We start from the raw sequence: 24,595 nt of genomic DNA, 5'->3' as shown, positions 1-24,595 counted from the left end.
CTTGCTTAGGAATGATTCCTGTTTCTAGCACCTACAGTCTCCAACCACTGCCCCAGGCTGGAAAAAAAGAAAAGTTGAGGTGACCTGAGAAATCACTGTGTTGTTTGTACCAGTGTCTCCTCCATCCCTTCTTCTCCAGATCCACTATAAAAGTAAAAGAATTTGTCATGTGGGGACCCGCTCTTGTCCCCCTCATGTTGAATGTGCATACACACTCATGAAGGTATATATGTCAGCCCTTCCTGCCTTTATCACCCCCCATTTTAGACCAAAAAAAAAAATGTTTCAATTACCTTTTCCAGTTCTCTAGTAAACCACTATTCCATTTTGATGTGATATCTTTTTGCCCGTCATTAGACACTATGGGCTGTAAAGTGTGTTTCTCAGTCTGAAGAAATATAACTTGATGGTCCAAATTGCCACAGTATCTTCTGTTTCAGTCCTTTTATAGTATTTTAAGCATTTGTATCCATCTGTCTCTGGGGGTGCAAAGCCTAATCCAGAGTAAATGTCTAGTCCTATCAGGATGCTTTTATAGTCTGGGGGCTACCACAGCATTCTGATATAGTTACTTGTCAGTTGTGTGTGCCACCTTCTCCCCAGGAAATCTGCCCATAGCCACCTGCAGTCTCTCTCTCTCTTGCAGTATTTATTTATATTGTGTGCCTCGGAGGGAAAAAGAGAAATATGCCAACAATCAGCCCATACCTACATTTCTACACCTCTCCTATTCCCATTTATTTCATGGACCTACATGCCCACCTCAAGTAAGCACACCAAGTTTTCCATTTACTGGGTCCAGTCATCATCTGATCCTGGAAGAGTGTTCTTCTGGTAGGCATTGACATGTCCTACTTTAATGTGCCCCTAATTCCCATGGTGATTTCCATAGGATAGTGCCCCACATGGGGCATCTAACAGACTAGTTTTTCATTGCCCATTTATTTGACCATGTGGCCAGCCATTAGCACACCCAGACTTTATTTTTAAATGGAACTTTTATACTTGTTCAGTGTTTTCATCACTGCAGGGAGAGCATATAGTTCAGCCTGAGCAGATTGTTCTTACCTTCTTCAATCAGAACTTTTCCATCATCTGATGTAGTACAGTAGTCTTCCAAACAGGATGTTGACCATCCACCTTGGAACTGCCATCAGTCAATCTAGTAGCTCTCTTTCAATAGAGAGCTCTTCATAGGGCACTGCCCAGGTGGCCATAGGATTTGGTGGCTCCTCAGCTGATTTCAAAGTAGGCTCCAGTGGAAGAGAGACCTCCTGCACATGAACAGAATGAGTACCTCCTTGCATTGTCCCAGTAACACTGTCCTGTATAAACCGTTTCCATTTATTATGGAGCCCTTCTGGGCACTACCTTATTAGAGTGTTTCTCTCACATCACTTAAGGCATTATGGGCACTTCAGCTTTCACGGTTATATGTCCTTCAGTATAATGGTTAATTAATTTTGTGTGTCAGCTTGACTTGACCATGGGATGCCCAGGTAACTGGTAAAACATTATTTCTGGATGTGCCTCTGAGGGTGTTTCTGGAATAGATTAGCATTTGAATTGGTAGATTCAGGAAAGAAGATCCACCATCACCAGTGTAAGGAGGTGGGGCGTCATCCTATCTATTGAGAGCCTGCCTGAATAGAACAAAAGGATGGAGGAAGGGTGAATTCTTTTCTTGAACTGGGATGTTCATCATCTGCCCCCAGACATCAGAGCTTCTAGTCCTCAGGCTTTTGGACTTGGACTCAATTACACCACCAGCTTTCCTAGTTCTACAGCTTGCACACAGCAGATTATGAGACTTCTCAATCTCCATAATTCTGTGACAATGTGCATACACATATGTGTATATTCACTGATATAATTCCTATAATACACACACACACACACACACACACACACACATACGTAACACACAGAGTCTACTGGTTCTATTTTTTCTGAAGAACCCTAATACATTCAGTCACAGGGGCATTTTCAACTAATGTCCAATAGCAAGTTAGTAATTTGTTCTCAAATGCTGTATATCTTATAGCTGCATCTGAAAATTTTCTGGTCCAAATTCTGGCAGTCACTGCTGGATGGTGCTCACAGGCTTTTTCCATAGCCCCAATCTCTGGTCCATACAGGGCTACTGTAGAGAAAATGTGTCGGTACCAGCAGCCCAGTTTTTAACACGTCATTGATTAAAGGTGTAATCTATTTTTGTGTACCAGGTATTCTATACTATTTCCAACTAAAATCTGTGGGCTTGGACAGTTCTGTAGGTTCCCATTTAGCAGGTATACTGGATAAAGGGCAAATTTACATGCCTTTGGTTTTACAATATAAGGTAGGGAAGTGTTCCCCAATCAGATATAAAATCCATCCCAATACATTCAGGTAAAGGAGATACATCCAGTTCACATGAAGTCCATTTAAGTATTTCAGTTTTAATCTCAACTTTCACTTTAATTTCATCAACCATTTCATGGCTAAGTCCTCCCAACCTAACTGTAGTCCACATTAGGAGTCCAACAGATTTTGGAACCTCAGTGCATTGGTCTGCCATGTCAGAGTCCCAGAAAAGCTTATTCTCTACCCCTGTCCATTTTAACCACACATGCATATAGCCCATGTCCCTAAACAAGGATCAGACTAAAGGACTCTGACCCTTTTCATCAGTCTTTATCCATATTAGATTGTGAGACAATTGCCACAGATGATTTGAGGTAACATTTTTCATTGTCCTTCTTGCCTTTCAGCTTTGTTAATTCCTTCAGACTAAAGTCAATAGAACAGATTTGTTTAAAGCTCTTCAAAGTTGGGGTATGCCAAGAACTCCTATTGGTCTATGTAATCTCCAGTAGTGCTTCATTAAGACCTTTGATCCCATCAGTGTCCAACCTGCTGGGATGAGTCCCTTGATTCTTCCTTTTGTCTTTCCCTATTCTTTCATGACTCATATTATTTTAGCTGTCAGTTTTTTCAGCATGTTATTTGTCCCTTTGTTGGAAACCGTGAAGCTAGTGTCTGTAACTTGGACCAGCTGAAATTCGAGCTTGGCTCAGCATCAGGATTTATCTCAACACTTTACTGTCATTTTACCTATTACACATAATAACTGAGAGATTGTATATTTAGCTTGTTTCTTGTCATTTTGCATTTCCTTATGCATCCAGTGAGCCAACTCTTTAGGAGTTAGATTTATCATTTCTAAATTCCAGTGGTGACTTTTACTTCTAGTAACTGGTTGCAACACAGCTGCTACTTCACACCATGGGTGGCCCAGCGGCCATACAGAATCAAAGTTTTGTCAACTCCTACCCTCTTATCCTTCCTTTTCCCAAACCATTCTTTCACCACATTTCAGTGAGTCAGGGTAATTCTAGTGAATCCCACTTCCGATATCACCTGTGATCAGGAGTCCCCAAGACCACCCCAAGGTTCAATGATTCATTAAAAGGACTTGAGAAATTCAGAAAAACCATTACATTAATGGTTGTGGCTTATTACAGTGAAATGATGCAGACTGAAATCAGCAGAACTGATTTAGGGCAGAGTCCAGGAGAGACTAGATGTGGGCTTCCAGTTGTACTCTCTCCATGGAGTTTTATAGATAGCACTTCTTCCAGCCATGATGTGAGATAATACTCATGAAGTACTGCTAATCAGGGAAGCTCATTCAGCGTTGTTGTCCAGAGTTTCTATTAGGGACCAGTTATGTCTGCATGGAAGGCCCATGTGGCTGGCCTTAGTTATTCAGTCCCCAGCCTCTCCATCCAAAATTAACATAATGTGGCCCAGAGCCCCCCACCACAACTCACATTATTAGCATAAACTATCTGATGTAGCCCAAGACCCCAAGTAGACAAAGAAACTGAACAGGCAGAATATTTCAGGGTCTTAGAGGTTATCTCCCAGGAGTTGGACAAGGTTCAAATCTTTCTTTGGAGGTACAGGGTTTGGACAGCCTAGGCCATCTGTGTTAATCCTGTACTGCACAATGAGATTACCTATTTTCCCATACTCTCATCAATACTGTTAATCACCCATTCTGGTTTTCGGCAATCTGATATTGTTTACTTGATATGTGTTGTTTTCATGTATTCTTTATGGATGAGATTGAACGTTTTATCTACTGACTGTACATAAGCTACCTGATAAAATCCTTTGCCCATTTTGCTATTGATTGGACATTTTTTCTTCTTGATCTGTGAGTGCTTTCTGTCTATGCAAGAGATTTGATTACTGTGTCTTATATGTTGCATGCTATTTTTCTCAGTTTTTCATTTGCCTTTTGTCTTTGTCATGCATAAATTTGTAATTTTTATGTAGTTACTTTGTCTATCATTTTTAAATGATTTCTGGGGTTTTGAAATTTTCACACTTCTTTCTTAGTAGTGTCCAAGTGTATTTTTTGTGATTAAATTTTTGATCCATCAGGAATCCATTTTGATATAAGAAGTAAACTTCCAATCCAGTCGTATTATTAAATGCCTGCTGAGTTGTTCCAACAAAATTTATTAAATGAATTATTTTTTTCTACTCAATTACAATGCCACATTTATGATATACTAAACTCTTAGGTCCAATTTTGAATTCTGCTCCATTAATCTGTCTTTTGATATGCCAGCATGAAACTCTATAACTATAGCTTTTAAACTATAATTCTGTTATGTGGTAAACTTAGTTCCTTACTATTTTACTTTGTTCAAGATTTTTCTGGCTACTTTTGCCTTATTATGTCTCTATATGGAATCTAAAATAAGCTTTCCTAGTTGTCCTAAAATAAATAAACTGGTAACTTTATTGTGATCACATTAAATTTATAGATTAACTTAAGGAAGAGTAACATACTTTTAAAATTGCACCTTCCTATCCAATAATAAGATTTGTCCACCATTTATCCTAGTTTTCCTTGATCTCCCTTATTATAGTTTTAATTTTTTTTTCTGTACCATTTCTAAGTTTATTGTTAGGTATTTTATTTTGTTGCTAAAACTAAATATTTTTGTTGTGAGAATAGCAATTTCAAATAGAATATTTATTATATTTTCTAACTTGTTTACATACAGGAAAGTTATTTTTGTGTGTATTAATTTTGAACATTTCCATACTTTGTTTCTAATATTTAAATTACTATATATGTTCCAATTATACAGTTATATTATCCTGTATTAATGTAATTATATCTACTAATTTACAGTTTTTATACCTTATATTTCTTTTTTGTACTAAATGCATTTACTGGTACTGTCAAAAAATATTTAATAATGTTGCCTTTGTCTTATTCTTCATTTTAATGGGACTAGTTTTACTGTTTTCTCATTAAGCAAATTATTGGCTTCTGGTTTAAAATAAATTTTTTTGAGTCTGCTAAGGAGTTACCAATTTATTCTTATATTATTAAGAAAACTTTACCAGAAATTATTACTAAACTTTATTAAATGCCTTTTTAACATCTATGGGGGTAGAGGGATTATGATATTCTTCTCATTTGACCTATTATTTTGGTGAGTGATATTAGTTACTTTAATATTGAACCAGTTGTATAGTATTTAAATAAAGTGCAGTTAGTCATTGTGAATAATTTTTAGTGGGTTGCTGAATCCTGTTTTCTCATTTTATGCAGGATTTTTGCTTTAATATTCAGAAATAAGATAGATTTTTAAAAATTTTCTAGCTTGTGTGCATTTTTCAGGTTTTGGTATGAATGTTATTTAGAATTCTTTGCTTTAGAACAGTTTCAATAATGTTTTAATTAATGTTCTTTTTAATTTTGAGAGAAGTCTTCTAAAACTGTGCATATTTTGTTACTGTTTTAGAGAGACAGAGTATATTGTTATAATAAAACTTCTCAGTTTCTTCTTTGTTAGGTCTGTAAGTTTCCTACATATTCCAGGGACAGTTATGGTTATTTATTTTCCTAGAAAAATGCTTTTCATGCAGGATTTTAAAATTCATTTCTAAATTTAAGCAAAGTATTCTCCTATAATTGCTATAATTTCCTTTAAAGATAGGAGATTTTTTTCCCTTTGTCCTAATATTTTACATTGTGTTTTTGCATTCTTATTTTTCTCCCATGAGTATGTTGGTAGGCTTTATCTTGTTAATTTTTTCAAAGAATCAGTGCTTGAATTTATTTCTTAGCTCTAGTTTTGTGCTGTATTAGTTAATGATTTTTTATAAATCTGATTTATTTAGATTTATTTTGTCCTTTATTTAACCTCTTGCTCTGTATTAACTTCTTACTTCCCAGTATTTTATTAAGAATGTTTTCAAATATGCAGAGAAGTTGAAAGGATTATACAGGAACCTATATGGCCATCAACTAGATTCTTACAATCAATAATTTACTATATTGCTTTATCACATATGTAGCCATCTATCCATCCCTCTCTTTATCCATCAAGTCCTTTTAGTTTTTTTATTCATTTAAAAGTAAGTTGCAGATATTCTTACATTTCACCTCCAAATACTTTAGCATGTATATTGTTACCTGGAATTCCTTTTTAGTTTTGAGGTACATTTTACAAAGACAAAATTCACAAATCTAATTGTATCAATGAATTTTAACAAATTTAACAAATGCATACATTTGTGTAATCTAAACCCATACCACAGTATAGAACATTACTGTTATAATTACTTTTTTAAAAATTACTTAGGTGTAAATCTAACAAAACATGTAGAAGACTTGCATTCTTAAAACTATCGATGTTGATGAAATAAATAAAAGAAGATCTAAATAAATCAAGAAATATACCATGTTCATGATTAGGACTAAGCTCAACGTAGTAAAGCTGTCAACTCTCCCCAGTTGACATACAGGTTTCAAGAAATTCCTATCAGGATTTCTTTTTGTAGATGTAGACAAAATTATTCTAAAATTTATATGGAAAGGCTAAAGAACTAAAATAACTTTTTTAAAAAAGCAATTTTGAAAATGAAGCATAAAATGGGATAAAGTAGCCTCTTACCTCAAACTTTTATATAGCTACAGTGGTCAAAGCTGTGTGGTATTAGATCAGTAGAAGAGAATAGGGAACTCAAGTAGAACCACATAAATATTCCCAAGTGGTTTTTGACCAAAGTGAAAAAGGAATTTAATGGAGGAAAGTTTGCATTTTCAACAAATATTGCTGGAGAAATTGGATATCCATAGGAAGAAAAGAAAGAGACAAGGGAAAACTTCAACCTAAGTCTAACACCTTATACAAAATGCATTCAAAATGAATCATAGATTTAAATGTAAAACATACAATTATAAATCTTTTTTAAAATAGAAGAAAATCTTTATGATCTAGAGCTAGGCAAAGAGTTCTTAGAATTGACACCAAAAACATGATTAATAAAAAAATTGGTAAATTGGACTTCAGAATTGCAAAAGACCCTGTTAAGCGGATGAAAATACAGTGAAGAGGAGGAAAAACAAAGAGCAACATGCTTATGCCAGTTGATTCTATCTCTTTTTGTTTTTTTATTTTAATTTTTTTTAAAAAAAAAGCTTTCCCAGAAATTCCACCAGAAGTCATCTTTTTACCCCTCATTAACTAGAATTATATTGCATTGCTACTCCTGGCCACAGGCAAGCCTGAAAACTTAAGGTTATTTAATGGAAGTACATTGCTGCCCTGATAAATTCAGGTTTTGGTAAGTCAGGAAGAAAGTTAGAATGAAAATTTGGAGGACAACTAGCAATGTATAAAAAAACTAGCAGTGGAAATTTGGAGGACAACTAGCTGAGTGCAGGGCCTTATACTGCTAAATATTCTTTTGTTCATATAACAGTGGACCAACTTGAACAACTACTTGAATCTGCATATGGAAATGGCTTATCCTAGCAATTAACAAAGTCACCTATTCTGCCTTATGGAAAATAGTCATCTTTTATATCTGCCACATAAGACAAAATAAAGTAACTCCTCGGCACAATTTTGGAAATGCTGTGAAATCTTTTGGAGGAATACTTAGATTTGGATACCCTTGAAAAGAAGAAGTTATGTGAAATTTTGTGGCATGTGATTTAAATGCAGAATAAACTGGCTGCTGTAGTTGCAAACACTTGTAAAGGCTTGAATATTATCAACTTGTGATGATGTATGTAACTGTCCTGAGAATCCTGTGCTAGAAAACTAAGAGGATGTAATTATCAAATTAGATGAGAACCAGATACAGACTAAAAAGGAATTAAATAACTAAGATGAAATGGATACATGACTGGCAAGATACGAAGTACTGAAACTGACTCAAGAGGAAAATAGAACATCTAAATAGACATATAACAAGTAAAGGGATTTAATTAATAATAGAAAAACTACTACAGAGAATAGCTTAAATCCAAATAGCTTCATTGCTGAATTCTACCAAACATTTAATGTTTAGAACATTGTACTGAACAATTCCTAATACTTCAAAAGCTCTTCCAACAGAAGAGGAAGGAATGCTTCCCCATCCATCCCTATGAGGCCAGTATTACTCTGATAATAAAACCACACAAAGACATCACAAGAAAACTACAAACTAATATATATTATGAATATAGATGTAAAATTCATCAGCAAAATACTAGCAAACTAAATCCAGCAACAAATAAAAAGAATATATATCATGAACAAGTGGAATCTATCCAGATATGTTGTTTGTTCCCTATACCCAAAAATCAATTAATGTGATAGAGAATATCAGTAGAATTAAAAAGAAACACAAGATCATTTCAATAAACATAGAAAAGGCATTTTTTAAAAATCCTGCACCCTTTCATGACAAAAACACTCACTAAATTAGGACAAGAAAGGGATGTCCTCAATAAAAGACATTTATGGAAATCCTACAGCTAATATCTACTTAATGGTGAACAGACTAGATGCTTTCCCCATAAGGTCAAGAACAAGACAAAGATACCCACTTTTCCACTTCTATATGACATTGTAATGGAGGTTCTAGCCAGGGTAATTAGACAAGAAAAAGAAGTTTAAAAAATCTACACTGGAAAGAAGGAAGTAAAACTATATTTGCCAATAAAATAATTTTGTACATAGAAAATCCTAAGCAATCCACTGAAAAAAATTTTTAGAACAATATGTGAGTTCAGCAAGGTTACAGAATATAAGATTAATATATAAAAATCAATTGTATTTCTATGCACTTATAATAAACAACCCTAAAATGAACTTACGAAAACTATTCAATTTGCAAAAGAATAAAATATGAATACATTTAGGTAAAGAGCACAAGGCATACTCTGACAACTACAAAACATTACTGAAAGAAAATAAAGATCTAAGTAAATAGACATCCCATGTTTATGGATCAAAAGACTTACTATTATTATGATGACAGTCCTCCCCAAATGAATCTACAGATTCAATGCAGTTTCCATTAGAATACCAGTGGGTTGCTTTGTAGAAATTGACAGGCTGATACTAAAATTTGTATAGAAACTCAGGGAACCCAGAATGACCAAAAAAAGAAAAAAAAATTAAGAACAAATTTGAGAGCTCACACTTTCTTATTTCAAAACTTAACTACAAACAGTAATTTAGTGTGGTACTGTCATGAGGATAGATATATAGACCAGTGAATACCAGTGAATAAAATTGAAAGTCCAGAAACAAGCCCATGTGTCTGTGGTGAACTGATTTTTGACAAGGATGGCAAGACTATTCAATAGGAAGAGCATTGTCTTTTCAACAAATGGCCCCAAGACAACTGGATAGATAACCACATGCAAAATAAAGAAGTTTGTCCCTTACCTCACACCATATACAAAAATTGATTCAAAATGGATCAACATCTAACTAACAGCCCAAACTATAAAACCCTTACAAGGAAACATAGAGGCAAATCTTCATGACTTTGGATTTGGCAATGCATTATTAAGTATAATGCCAGAAGCACAAGCAACAACTGGAAAAAAAATAGATGAATTGAACTTTATCAAAATTGAAAGTTCTGTGTTTCAACAGAAACTGTCAAGAAAATGAGAATTAAACCCATAGAACAAGAGAAAATATTTGAAAATTATTTATCTGACAAAGGACTTCTATCTAAACTATATAAAGAACTCTTACAACACAATAATAAAAAGACAACTAAATTTTAAAGTGTACAAAGGATCTAAATAAACATTTCTCCAAAGTAGATGAACAAATGGCCAATAAACACATGAAAATATGTTCAACAGCTTTAGTGATAGGGAAATGCAAATTAATACCACAATAAGATACCTCTTTACACCCACTAGGATGACTTGAATCAAAAAGTCAGATGAGTGCTGACAAGCATGCGGAGAGACTGGAACCCTTATACACTGCTGTTGGGAATGTAAAATTGTGCAGCTGCTTTGGAAACAGTTTGGTGTTTCTTCAGAAAGTTAAACATTGAGTTACTATTTGACCCAGCAGTTCCACTTGTAGGTATGTACCCAAGAGAAATGAAAACATATATCCAAACAAAACTTAAATACAAACGTTAATGGCAGCATTATTCTTAGCAGCCACATGGTGGAAACAACCCAAGTGTCCATCAATGGATGAATGGAAAAACAAAATACAGTATTTCCACACAATATAATATTAATTGGCCATAAAAAGGAATGAGGTACTGATACATGCTACAACATGGATGAATTTTGAAACCATTATACTGAGTGATAAAAGCCAGACACAAAGGAACAAATAGTGTGATTCCAATTATGTGAAATGTCCAGAACAGGCAACTATATAGACAGAAAATAGCACATATGCCTACATCTCACTCAAGGTTAGTGTGGTAGTGTTGGGGATTTTTGTATTGTTTTTTCTGTTCCCTTTCCCCAGATGCAATGGTTTTCTACTAATGTCTTATTATAGATTAAGTATTTTGTTCCATAAAGGGAGATGCATAGATGGGTCTGGGTGGAGTTTGGCAGAGGCTGCTGTTCCTCTCCCCAGCGCAGCACCACAAGAATAACTTTCTCAGGATTCTCTTTTTCCTTGTGAGCACCTAGTGGGATTCCCAGAGGAAAAGTCTGAAAGTGGGTGCTAACCCCCTACATCTTATATCTACAGTCCCAAGGGACTTCACACTCACATTTGGCTTTTTAAAATTTATTTTAGAAGCTTTAGCTGTGCCTTATTACCAGATTATATGAAGTTCAGCAGCATCTGCCTTCAGTGGGCAACTACTGAGGTCCAGTTTCACCTTGCAAATTTCTGTCTTTTTGCAGACTTTGGAGCATTTGGTTGCCCTGCAACCTCTTCTATGGGGGGTTGGTGAAAAGCCATTATTTGCAATTTGTCTAGTATATTTTTGTTGTAAGGGTAGGGATGACTTTTTTTCTTTCTTTCTTTTTAGATGGAGTCTCACGCTGTCACCAGGCTGGAGTGCAGTGGTGCAATCTCGGCTCACTGCAACCTCCACCTTCCAGGTTCAAGCCATTCTCCTGCCTCAGCCTCCTGAGTAGCTGGGACTACAGCGCACGCCACCACACTCAGCTAATTTTTGTATTTTTAGTAGAGACGGGGCTTCACTAGTGTTGGCCAGGATGGTCTCCATCTCTTGACCTCGTGATCCGCCTGCCTCAGCTTCCCAAAGTGCTGGGTTTTTTTTTTTTTTTTTTTTTTTTTTTTTTTTTTTTTTTTTAACATTATGTATCTCTTAGCTGACATTGGAAATCTGACCTGTAATTTTCAAAAGTGTCAAAGTCATGACATATAAGGAAAGACTGAAAAGCTGTTCTATATCGAAGAAAACTAAAATATACATTAAAGTTAAATGCAATGTGTGATTCTAAAGTGGATACTTTTGCTATAGAGGACATTATACAACTGTCAAAACTTTAAGGATTAAATATTAGAAATAAATCAGTATGGCCGGGCGCGGTGGCTCAAGCCTGTAATCCCAGCACTTTGGGAGGCCGAGACGGGCGGATCACGAGGTCAGGAGATCGAGACCATCCTGGCTAACACGGTGAAATCCCGTCTCTACTAAAAATACAAAAAAAAAACTAGCCGGGCGAGGTGGCGGGCGCCTGTAGTCCCAGCTACTCGGGAGGCTGAGGCAGGAGAATGGCGTGAACCTGGGAGGCGGAGCTCGCAGTGAGCCGAGATTGCGCCACTGCACTCCAGTCTGGGCGACAGAGCGAGACTCCGCCTCAAAAAAAAAAAAAAAAAAAAAGAAAGAAATCAGTATTAATGTCCTGATCTTGATGGTTGTATTATGGTTATTTATATAAGAGGATTTCCTTCATTGGAGGAAATATGTTTGGAGAGGATGGGGTATTATGTTGGCAAGTATTTCAGGGAGAAAAAGGTTTTTTTCCTGTTATTGCAACTTTACTGTATGTGTGCAACTGTTTCAAATAAAAAGTTTAAAAATCACATGCCTAGGAATAAACCTGATAGCCAAGATTTCTATGAAGAAGCAATAAAGCATTATTGAGAGAGATTTTTAAAGCCCTAAATAGAGGGATATAGAATGTTCATAGATTGAGAGACTCATTATTTTAAAGATGTCAGTTATCTCCAAACTGATCTACATATTCCATGCAATACCAATCAAAATCCCAATTGTGATTTTTTTATAGAAATTGACAAGATACTTTAAAAATCCATATGGAAATGCCAACGACCTCTTAAAGGACAAAAATTGTAAGATTTACTTTACTAGCTCATAAACCTTAATAAAGTTACAGTAATGTATGGCATTGCTGAAAGGAAACAGGAAGGGATTAGAATAGAGAGCTTAGAAACAGACCTGTGTATATATGGTCATTATGACAAAAATGGAACTGCAAGAGAAAGTTAAAGATGGTCTTTTCAGTAAATAATACTGGAATAATTGGATTTCCATATGGAAAACGTGAAATCTCACCCCAACCTTATACACAAAAGTCCATTTCAAATGGGTTAGGATATAAAAATGAAAGGTAAAACAATAAGACTTCTAGAAAATAATACAAGAAAATATCTTCATAATGTTAAAATCTGGAAAGACTTAAACAGAACATAAAATACCTTAACCAGGGGACCGGGTGCGGTGGCTCACGCCTGTAATCCCAGCACTTGGGGAGACTGAGGGGGACGGATCACGAGGTCAGAAGATGGAGACCATCCTGGCTAACATGGTGAAACCCCATCTCTACTAAAAATACAAAAAAAATTAGCCGGGCGCGGTGGCGAGCACCTGTAGTCCCAGCTACTCGGGAGGCTGAGGCAGGAGAACGGCATGAACCCGGGAGGCAGAGCTTGCAGTGAGCGGAGATAGTGCCACTGCACTCCAACCTGGGCAACAGAGCGAGACTCCATCTCCAAAAAAAAAAAAAAAAAAAAATCCCTAACCATAAAGAAAAAGACGGATAAATTTGACTACAGTAAAATTAAAAACTTCAGTGCATCAAAAAATAAACCAAGGTAAACAATAGATTGGGAGAATATATTAATATTTGCAATACATAACTGACAAATAGATCATTTCTGGAATATACAAAGCATTTCTGAAAGTAATAAGAGAAGACAAACAACCCAGTAGGAAACTGGGCAGGAGACTTCAATGGGCACTTTATAAAAAAAATGATATTCACATGGCCAGTAAACATGTGAGATAATATCAACCTTATCGTGAAGTCTTATCTTACGGTGATTTTAATTTGCAATTCCCTGATCATGAGGCTGAGTACTGTTTCACAGACACCTTGCAAGGTTAAATTTAACTTATACTAAGCAATGGTGAGCATATGGAGCAAATAGAACCTTCGTGACCTGCTGGTGGGTATGTAAATTAGTATAATCATTTTGGATGATAGTGTGGCATTATTTACTGAAACTGATACATGCCCTGCAACCTAGAATTTTTACTCCTAAAGGTGATGTGAGCACAGATGCTCTAAGCAATATGTACAAAGCTGTTCATAGCACCATTGTTCTTAATAGCCCCAAACTGAAACAGCCCAAATGTCCATTATAAATAGAAATGGATAAATTGTAACATTTTGTAAAATATTATATATCAATGAAATAAGCAAATTATAGCAATATGCCACCACGTGGATTGATTTCACAATATACATGAAAAACAGCACAGAAGAATACCACATACTATGCGATTTTAATTTATATAAAGTTCAAATATGGGCAAAGCAAAGCAATGGTTTTATTTACACTTCTGTAGATAAAAACTATATTATACACATGCATATATATATGAATGCTTAGGTGGTAAAATTATAAAGGAGAGTAAAGAAATTATATTTATATTAGCATTATATTAAGGCTAATGGCTCCTTTTCAAAGGGAGGGAGAGGCTGGTGATGGGAAAGGGGCATAAGTGGAGTATGTAAGGTGCTTGCAATGTAATATTTCGTGGCTTATGTGGTATTTGCTTTGTGATAAATCAGTAAGCTGTAGTTCTTTGTTGTTGCACTTTTCATAAGCATAATACCTAATAAACATTTAAACATTTGCTTTGTTTCTGGCCATGTGAAATATGGATAGAAGTTTGTTTTGGTAGAATTTTTTAGTGGGCACAAACAATTGACAAAAAGATGAATACATCAGTGGAACAGAGTAAAAACGTCCAGAAATAGACCAACATGTTTATGACCAAATGACCTTTGACAAATGCACTAAAGAAACCCAATGAGGGTAAGGAAAGTCTTTTCAACAATTGGTGTTGTAACAACTTAGTATACATGTAGAAAAAAAAAAATCCTTGACTTCTACCTCACTAGTACACAAAAATTAATTCAAGACAGATTATAGATCTAAACATATAAAGCTATATATAACCTAACCTTATAAAGCTCCTATAAGAAAACATGGAACAATATCTTTGTAGTTATAGAGAAGGCAACAATTCCTTAGGAGATAGAAAGAAAAAAGAAACAATGAAAAATCAATAGAGTTGATGTCATCAAAATTTAAAATTTCTCATTAACAGACAGTTAAAAATGAAAAGGCAAGCCACAGTCTATAAAAATAAATATTCCCAACACATATATGACAAAAGACTTGTATGCAGAATATATGAAGAATTCCTACAAACCAACAATGAAAACCTAATTTTAAAATGGACAAAAGATTTGAACAGACATTTCTCAAAGACTTATAATAATCAATAAACATATGAAAAAAATTTTTCCACATGGGAAATGAAAATTTGAACCACAATGAGATACCACTTTACATCTACCAGGATGGCAAAAAATTTAAAAGACTGACAACCAAATATTAGAATGTAGAGCAACTGGAACTCTAATACATTGTTGGTGTTCCCACAAAGTGATAAAATTGTATAATCACTTTGTAAAAAGATTTGACAGTTTTATTTCTTAATAAAGGAAAATATACATGTATTCCCTGACCAGCAGTTTATCTCTTAGGTAAATAAAGATGTAACTATTATGTCCACTAATGGTCAAATTGTGGCAATCCATATTAGAGAACACTATACAGATGTTAAAAAATGATAAAGATCTATGTCTATTAAACATCTCTAAGATGTTTAGTGAAGTGGGGTGGGAAAAACAAATTGGTGATCCGTATATATACAATGATGCCATATACATGAAGAAGACATTGTGGTTAACTTATTGTGGTTGATTCCGTCGCAGTTGATTAAGTCAGTTAGTACAAGACACTCTTCCACTGACAGCCATGTTGTTTTACATTTTACAACGGTAAGCCTTAGGATGAGGATGACAAAGTGGAGAGACATAAAGAAACTGAGCTCTGGATGACCACCGAGTCACTGATTATACCATCCCTTGAATCCCCTCTACTTCTAGGTTTCTAAATATGTGAAATAATATTTTTTCTTAGCATATGCCAAAAGCATCTGAACTGGATGGGTGAAAGCAAGAAAGCCTAAAAAGATAGAAACCAAAATGTTGGCCAGGTGCGGTGGCTCACGTCTGCAATCCTAGCACTTTGGGAGGCTGAGGCGGGCAGATTGCCTGAGCTCAGGAGTTCAAGACCAGCCTCGGCAACACGGTGAAACTCCATCTCTACTAAAATACAAAAAAAATTAGCTGGGCGTGGTGGCATGCACCTGTAGTCCCAGCTACTTGGGAGGCTGAGGCAGGAGAATTGCTTGAACCCAGGAAGTGGAGGTTGCAGTGAGCTGAGATCATGCCACTGCACTCCAGCCTGGGCAACAGAGCGAGACTCTGTCTCTTAAAAAAAAAAAAAAAAAAAAAAAAAAAAAAGTTGATATTTATCTCTGCATAATGAGATTGTGGATTTTTTTTCTTTTAACTTTTATACGATAAACAAGACTGACAAAAATAATTACTTATAAAAAGCATTCCAAATTAAACACCTTTAATTCAGAACCTCTATTATTTCTGGGATTTCCTATGACTCCTGGATTTCCCTTTTATAAGATCATTTGCATATACCATATCTCAGTGATCAAAAAGTGGGATCAACCAAAGATAAATCTGAGAACAGATTACAAGAAGTCTCACAGTAGCCAAGTGAATAAAGAGATATACAAAATGGAATATCCTTACCACCTACTTAGGCTTTTAAATCTGCTGTACTGGTGGTTAGGACCTGAAGGAGTCTTCTTTGGCTTACAAGTTTATTTTTTTTCTTTTTCCTTGGAAGAAAATGAAGCGTATGGTGTAGGGCTGAAGGCATGGTGTTGTCTCAGCCAGTCCTAAGGCCTATGGAGAAAGGAGCTGAAGGACAAAGCAGAAACCTTCACAAGGTGATCCATGAGACATAATGACACAAACAGCACTGATTTAGTGCTCATATGACATGGTAACTGCTAAGTGCAGTCTCCATTCTTCTGGGAACATGACTTTGACTAAAGGAGGACTCAAAAAAATGCAGTGTTGTTTTCTCAGCTCAAGAGTTTGCAGCTTTGAGAGAACTGGGAAACACGTATTTGTTATGCACAGACATCTGAGTTCTCTTGGGACAGTGGTAGCCACCTCTTTCAAGTAGTTTTTTGAACAGCAGACATCAACAAGGACAGTAGGAGATTGTGATAATGGAAAGATGAATATATAATTTTCCAGTCTACTTGACAAAAAGATAGCTGCGAAATCTGTCACTGAATAACAAGTCAAGAAGAAGTGCCTATATCAGGAATCCATGTTGATGTTTAAGGCCATTACCGATGAAATTGCTTAATATAGAATACTCAGAAAATCTTGAAATGCTTCATTTCAAGTGAAAATCTACTTAAACAACCCTAGCTCTAGAGTAGCTTTTTTGCAATGACGATATTGCCAGACATAAAACATTTATGCAGTAGACGTATATTACATTATTTACATCTAAGGAATATGTGGATAAGAACTTTGCATTGTTCAACTATCCATTCATTCATCTCTCCATATGTCCATTGATCTCTGTCCATTTAATCTATAGACATTTAACTGAATGCTCACCCTGTTTCAAATACAATGTAAAGAACAATTTTAGTGGAACAGTGGATATGGGTATCAGAAGTGGGTTACATCTGATTCTCAGAACACAGCTCTCAGTAAGAGTATTCTAATAAACTGCAAACTTGACCCTTATATACAAGTTCTTTCTCCAGTTATAATGATAGGGTTTCATGGTTCTCTACAATAAGGACTAGTTATTAATAAGTAAAGAAGAGAGTAAGCAGAAATTAATAAAATCTCTGTTTTCTTAACTGAGAAGTCTGGATTTCTTGCAACTTTTGAAAATCAGCATACACAGGCTGGGCGCGGTGGCTCACGCCTGTAATCCCAGCACTTTGGGAGGCCGAGGCAGGCAGATCACGAGGTCAGGAGATCGAGACCATCCTGGCTAACCTGGTGAAACCTCGTCTTTACTAAAAATACAAAAAAAAAAAAATTAGCCAGGCTTGGTGGCGGGCATCTGTAGTCCTAGCTACTTGGGAGGCTGAGGCAGGAGAATGGCGTGAACCCGGGAGGCGCAGCTTGCAGTGAGCTGAGATTCATGCTGCTGCACTCCAGCCTGGGTGACAGAGACTCCGTCTCAAAAAAAAAAAAAAGAAGAAAATCGGCATACACAAAGGCAAATAGCTGAAATTCCTAACGTTTCAGAATGGGAGCTATTTTATTAGTTCATTAATTTTGACTTAAGTTGGTTAAGGCTTTCAACTAATGAGAAGATTTTAAATAAAACATTTAAAATTTTAATCATAATTTGCTTATCTTTATTATCAATTTATTTGGTTGTGTGTGATTCATTTAACTCTACAATACAGTGATACACGTTTGCATCAATATGGTAGACTGTGTTTCTTCTGTAGCTAGATTTGACGGCTATTGATTATGTCAAATACACTTCTGTTGTTACAGCAGATGTACACATAATCTCTAAAATATTTGTCCAGTAATACTTGTTTGTCACCAAATTCTTGGTCCATTAAAAAAATACAAATAACTAGGGTAGTTAGGCTGTGAAGTCATTTTTCCCTCATCAAATAGGTCATGGTCAGAAAGATCTGAGAGTAGTGCAGATGACGTTTAAGAAATTTGAACCTAAAAAGAAGGAAAGCTGGCAGCTAAAGGAGAAGTGGCAGGGGTAGGGGGCATCTAATATCTTTACTGGCCAGGCGTGGTGGCTCACACCTGTAATCCCAGCACTTTGGGAGGCCAAGGCGGGTGGATCACGAGGTCAGGATATCAAGACCATCCTGGCTAACATGGTGAAACTGCGTCTCTACTAAAAATACAAAAAAATAAATAATTAGCTGGGCGTGGTGGCAGTCACCTGTAGTCCCAGCTACTCGAGAGGCTGAGGCAGGAGAATGGTGTGAACCCGGGAGGCGGAGCTTGCAGTGAGCCGAGATCGGGCCACTGCACTCCAACCTGGGCGACTGAGCAAGACGCATCTCCAATAAATAAATAAACAAAATAAAATAAAATAAAATATTTGCTTTTGGGAGATAAACCTGAATATGTTTATAAGATGTATCTTGACAGCCATTATCAAGCAAGGAGGCTGAAAGGAAAGGAAGAATAAAAGGTAGAGTAGGATTCCCAGAGGTGGGATAGAATGGTATTAAGGGCTCAGGAGAAAGAGAACTGTGTTATAAAATAGGTATAAAATCAGTAATGAGCAAAAAGCAATCATGAAACTACTCAATATAATAATTCAGAAAAAGGTATGAACGAAATGTCATAAGTTGTATTACAGTGTGACAATGTTCATTATTACTTCCAATGAACCCTTAGTGCAATCTTACCCCACACAAAACACTACATTTTAGCCTATATCTATCAATGAATAATTTGAAAATACGCAATAAAATTTTCCTGTTTTATTTTGAAGTCATTTTCAAATAATGTTTCACTTTTTTTTCCAGATTGGACTCCTTCTTGTCCTGAGCCAGTGTATATCCCAACGGGCTTAGAAATGGAACCCCTTTATCCAGACTCCAAGGAAAATACTGTGGTTTATCTAGCTGAAGATGGTGAGCACATAATGATGCATGTTGCTGTAAAATAGAATTTGGTACTTAGGTTAATCTCTGAGTTATATTTGTTCTGCTGTTTGTAGTGGAAATTTCAGATGACCAGTCCCTAAACGTAAAGATGTTTGTTTACATATTGATCCAAGTGTGGATTTAGTGCCAGTTATATTTTTGAAGGCGTATTGCAGTTTATGAAAAGTTACTTTAAAATTAAACATCATGTTTGCCATTAGAATGAAGAGTTATATTTAGAATGAATTTTGCTTCATATCAATTTTGAAAGATAAACGCAGTGAAGTGCTTTGCAACTATTATTACCTCTAGTACAGCTCACATTCATGCATTCATTCAGATGTTTTTCTTTTAATTTCCTGACTCTGATGCATTTCTTGGCGTTATAATGTTTAAAAGCGAAACAATTACCCTACATTGCAAAAAAATATCTAAGATTGTATCTCAGGAAAGTGTTCTTAACACTCAAGATCCATATTTGTACTTTGAAAACTCTATTAATGCAAAATATTTTGTCTGCTTTCATGATACAGTATGCTAATAATCAAACATAGAAGTCTCAGAGTATATTCTCAACTATGCTGCTCCTGAAACAAGTGTAAGGAAGTATAGACTCCTCATAATTTCACCAACACAGTTTAATATCTTAGAGTATTTTCATATATTAAAGATAACTTCTAGGGAGCATATATACTTAAGGGGCTAGCAAGACAAAGAGAAATTCACAGAGACTATTTCCTGTACGGTAAGCAATTCTAGAAATCATATACTCACAAACAATTCACAAAAATATACTCACAATATTTTTAAACAACTGCAGAGGAATACCTATGATTTTTCCAACTTGATTGTGAATATTTACATGGCAAACATGCCTCAGAACTGCCATACATAACTGAAATGAGATCTGATTTAAAAAACTAAAATAACTGAGATGAATCAGTCAGGGTCTTCTCAGGAATTAGATAGCATACTCAGAGTAATTTAAGAAAGTTTAATGAAATTTAACTTAATGAATTTTTAAAAGGGTAGACAGAGTTAATGGAGATTAACAAGGGATGGTGGGAAGCAACATAGGACTATCAACAGAGCAGAACCATGACTGCTAGGCCTGAAAGGGTGAGAAGACAGAATGGTCTCCAGACCTGTAGAATCCTTTAGGTATAGGAGAGGGCAGCCTCGAAACAATTGTGGCTTTCAGTAAAGAAAAGACAGAGGGGGCGGAGCAAGATGGCGGAATAGAAACAACTCCAGTCACCAGCTCCCAGCACCAGAGACACAGAACAGAGGTGATTTCTGCATTTTCAACTGAGGTACTGGGTTCATCTCACTAGGGAGTGCCGGACAATCGGTGCTGGTCAGCTGCTGCAGCCGGACCAGCCAGAGCTGAAGCAGGGCGAGGCATCGCCTCACCTGGGAAGCACAAGGGGAAAGGGAATCCCTTTTCCTAGCCAGGGGAACACACAACACCTGGAAAATCGGGTAACTCCCACCCCAATACTGCGCTGTACCAGGGGTCTTAGCAAACGGGCACACCAGGAAATTATATCCCACACCTGGCTGGGAGGGTCCCACGCCCAGGGAGCCTCCCTTATTGCTAGCACAGCAGTCTGTGATCTAACTGCAAGGCAGCAGCGAGGCTGGGGGAGGGGTGCCACCATTGCTGAGGCTTAAGTAGGTAAACAAACCCGCTGAGAAGCTCGAACTGGGTGGAGCTCACAGCAGCTCAAGGAGGCCTGCCTGTCTCTGTAGACTCCACCTCTGGGGACAGGGCACAGCTCAACAACAACAACAACAACAAAGCAGCAGAAACCTCTGCAGATGCAAATGCCTCTGTCTGACAGCTTTGAAGAGAGCAGTGGATCTCCCAACATGGAGGTAGAGATCTGAGAACGGACAGACTGCCTGCTCAAGTGGGTCCCTGACCCCTGAGTAGCCTAACTGGGAGACATCCTCCACTAGGGGCAGACCAACACCCCACACTTCACATGGTGGAGTACACCCCTGAGAGGAAGCTTCCAAAGCAAGAATCAGACAGGTACACTCACTGTTCAGCAATATTCTATCTTCTGCAGCCTCTGCTGCTGATACCCAGGCAAACAGGATCTGGAGTAGACCTCAAGCAATCTCCAACAGACCTACAGCTGAGGGTTCTGACTCTTAGAAGGAAAACTAACAAACAGGAAGGACACCCACACCAAAACCCCATCAGTACGTCACAATCATCAAAGACCAGAGGCAGAAAAAACCACAAACATGGGGAAAAAGCAGGGCAGAAAAGCTGGAAATTCAAAAAATAAGAGCGCATCTCCCCCTCCAAAGGAACACAGCTCATCGCCAGCAATGGATCAAAGATGGATGGAGAATGACTTTGACGAGATGAGAGAAGAAGGCTTCAGTCCATCAAACTTCTCAGAGCTAAAGGAAGAATTACGTACCCAGCGCAAAGAAACTAAAAATCTTGAAAAAAAAAAAAGAGTGGAAGAATTGATAACTAGAATAATTAATGCAGAGAAGGCCATAAACGAACTGACAGAGATAAAAACCATGACACGAGAAATACGTGACAAATACACAAGCTTCAGTAACCGACTCGATGAACTGGAAGAAAGAGTATCAGCGATTGAGGATCAAATGAATGAAATGAAGCGAGAAGAGAAACCAAAAGAAAAAAGAAGAAAAAGAAATGAACAAAGCCTGCAAGAAGTATGGGATTATGTAAAAAGACCAAATCTACGTCTGATTGGGGTGCCTGAAAGTGAGGGGGAAAATGGAACCAAGTTGGAAAACACTCTTCAGGATATCATCCAGAAGAACTTCCCCAACCTAGTAGGGCAGGCCAACATTCAAATTCAGGAAATACAGAGAACGCCACAAGGATACTCCTCCAGAAGAGCAACTCCAAGACACATAATTGCCAGATTCACCAAAGTTGAAATGAAGGAAAAAATCTTAAGGGCAGCCAGAGAGAAAGGTCGGGTTACCCACAAAGGGAAGCCCATCAGACTACCAGCAGATCTCTCGGCAGAAACTCTACAAGCCAGAAGAGAGTGGGGGCCAATATTCAACGTTCTTAAAGAAAAGAATTTTAAACCCAGAATTTCATATCCAGCCAAACTCAGTTTCATAAGTGAAGGAGAAATAAAATCCTTTACAGATAAGCAAATGCTTAGAGATTTTGTCACCACCAGGCCTGCCTTACAAGAGACCCTGAAGGAAGCACTAAACATGGAAAGGAACAACCCGTACCAGGCATTGCAAAAACATGCCAAAATGTAAAGACCATCAAGGCTAGGAAGAAACTGCATCAACTAATGAGCAAAATAATCAGTTAATATCATAATGGCAGGATCAAGTTCACACATAACAATATTAACCTTAAATGTAAATGGACTAAATGTTCCAATTAAAAGACACAGACTGGCAAACTGGATAAAGAGTCAAGACCCATCAGTCTGCTGTATTCAGGAGACCCATCTCACATGCAGAGACATACATAGGCTCAAAATAAAGGGAGGGAGGAAGATCTACCAAGCAAATGGAGAACAAAAAAAAAAGCAGGGTTGCAATACTAGTCTCTGATAAAACAGACTTTAAACCATCAAAGATCAAAAGAGACAAAGAAGGACATTACATAATGGTAAAGGGATCAATTCATCAGGAAGAGCTAACTAGCCTAAATATATATGCACCCAATACAGGAGTACCCAAGTTCATAAAGCAAGTCCTTAGAGACTTACAAAGAGACTTAGACTCCCATACAATAATAATGGGAGACTTCAACACTCCACTGTCAACATTAGACAGATCAACGAGACAGAAAGTTAACAAGGATATCCAGGAATTGAACTCGTCTCTTCAGCAAGCAGACCTAATAGACATCTACAGAACTCTCCACCCCAAATCAACAGAATATACATTCTTCTCAGCACCACATCACACTTATTCCAAACTTGACCACATAATTGGAAGTAAAGCACTCCTCAGCAAATGTACAAGAACAAAAATTATAACAAACTGTCTCTCAGACCACAGTGCAATCAAACTAGAACTCAGGACTAAGAAACTCAATCAAAACCGCTCAACTACATGGAAACTGAACAACCTGCTCCTGAATGACTACTGGGTACATAACGAAATGAAGGCAGAAATAAAGATGTTCTTTGAAACCAATGAGAACAAAGATACAACATACCAGAATCTCTGGGACACATTTAAAGCAGTGTGTAGAGGGAAATTTATAGCATTAAATGCCCACAAGAGAAAGCAGGAAAGATCTAAAATTGACACTCTAACATCACAATTAAAAGAACTAGAGAAGCAAAAGCAAACACATTCAAAAACCTAGCAGAAGGCAAGAAATAACTAAGATCAGAGCAGAACTGAAGGAGACAGAGACACAAAAAACCCTCCAAAAAATCAATGAATCCAGGAGTTGGTTTTTTGAAAAGATCAACAAAATTGATAGAGTGCTAGCAAGACTAATAAAGAAGAAAAGAGAGAAGAATCAAATAGATGCAATAAAAAATGATAAACGGGATATCACCACCGACCCCACAGAAATACAAACTACCATCAGAGAATACTATAAACACCTCCACGCAAATCAACTAGAAAATCTAGAAGAAATGGATAATTTCCTGGACACTTACACTCTCCCAAGACTAAACCAGGAAGAAGCTGAATCCCTGAATAGACCAATAGCAGGCTCTGATATTGAGGCAATAATTAATAGCCTACCAACCTAATAGTCTATTAGGTCTGCTTGCTGAAGAAAAAAGTCCAGGACCAGATGGATTCACAGCTGAATTCTACCAGAGGTACAAGGAGGAGCTGGTACCATTCCTTCTGAAACTATTCCAATCAATAGAAAAAGAGGGAATCCTCCCTAACTCATTTTATGAGGCCAACATCATCCTGATACCAAAGCCTGGCAGAGACACAACAAAAAAAGAGAATTTTAGACCAATATCCCTGATGAACATCGATGCAAAAATCCTCAATAAAATACTGGCAAACCGGATTCAGCAGCACATCAAAAAGCTTATCCACCATGATCAAGTAGGCTTCATCCCTGGGATGCAAGGCTGGTTCAACATACGCAAATCAATAAACGTAATCCAGCATATAAACAGAACCAAAGACAAAAACCACATGATTATCTCAACAGATGCAGAAAAGGCCT

The 24,595-nt window shown here is 36.8% G+C and overlaps 1 protein-coding gene across 6 annotated transcripts in view; it reads left to right on the top strand.

Moving 5' to 3' along the window:
* The window catches only part of AGBL3 (ATP/GTP binding protein like 3), a 149,565-nt gene that overhangs the window by 12,411 nt on the left and 112,559 nt on the right, over positions 1-24,595 (top strand). For all 6 annotated transcript variants that reach the window (XM_030933098.1, XM_030933094.1, XM_030933095.1 and 3 more), the window contains one exon: positions 19,291-19,398. In XM_030933098.1, coding sequence (XP_030788958.1) covers positions 19,396-19,398 — 3 coding nt within the window. In that variant the 5' untranslated portion in view covers positions 19,291-19,395. The remainder of the gene's footprint in view (positions 1-19,290; positions 19,399-24,595) is intronic.

Source organism: Rhinopithecus roxellana, chromosome 6 (genome assembly GCF_007565055.1).
Source record: "Rhinopithecus roxellana isolate Shanxi Qingling chromosome 6, ASM756505v1, whole genome shotgun sequence".
NCBI lineage: Eukaryota > Metazoa > Chordata > Mammalia > Primates > Cercopithecidae > Rhinopithecus > Rhinopithecus roxellana.
This window is presented reverse-complemented; position numbering and strand designations above follow the sequence as displayed.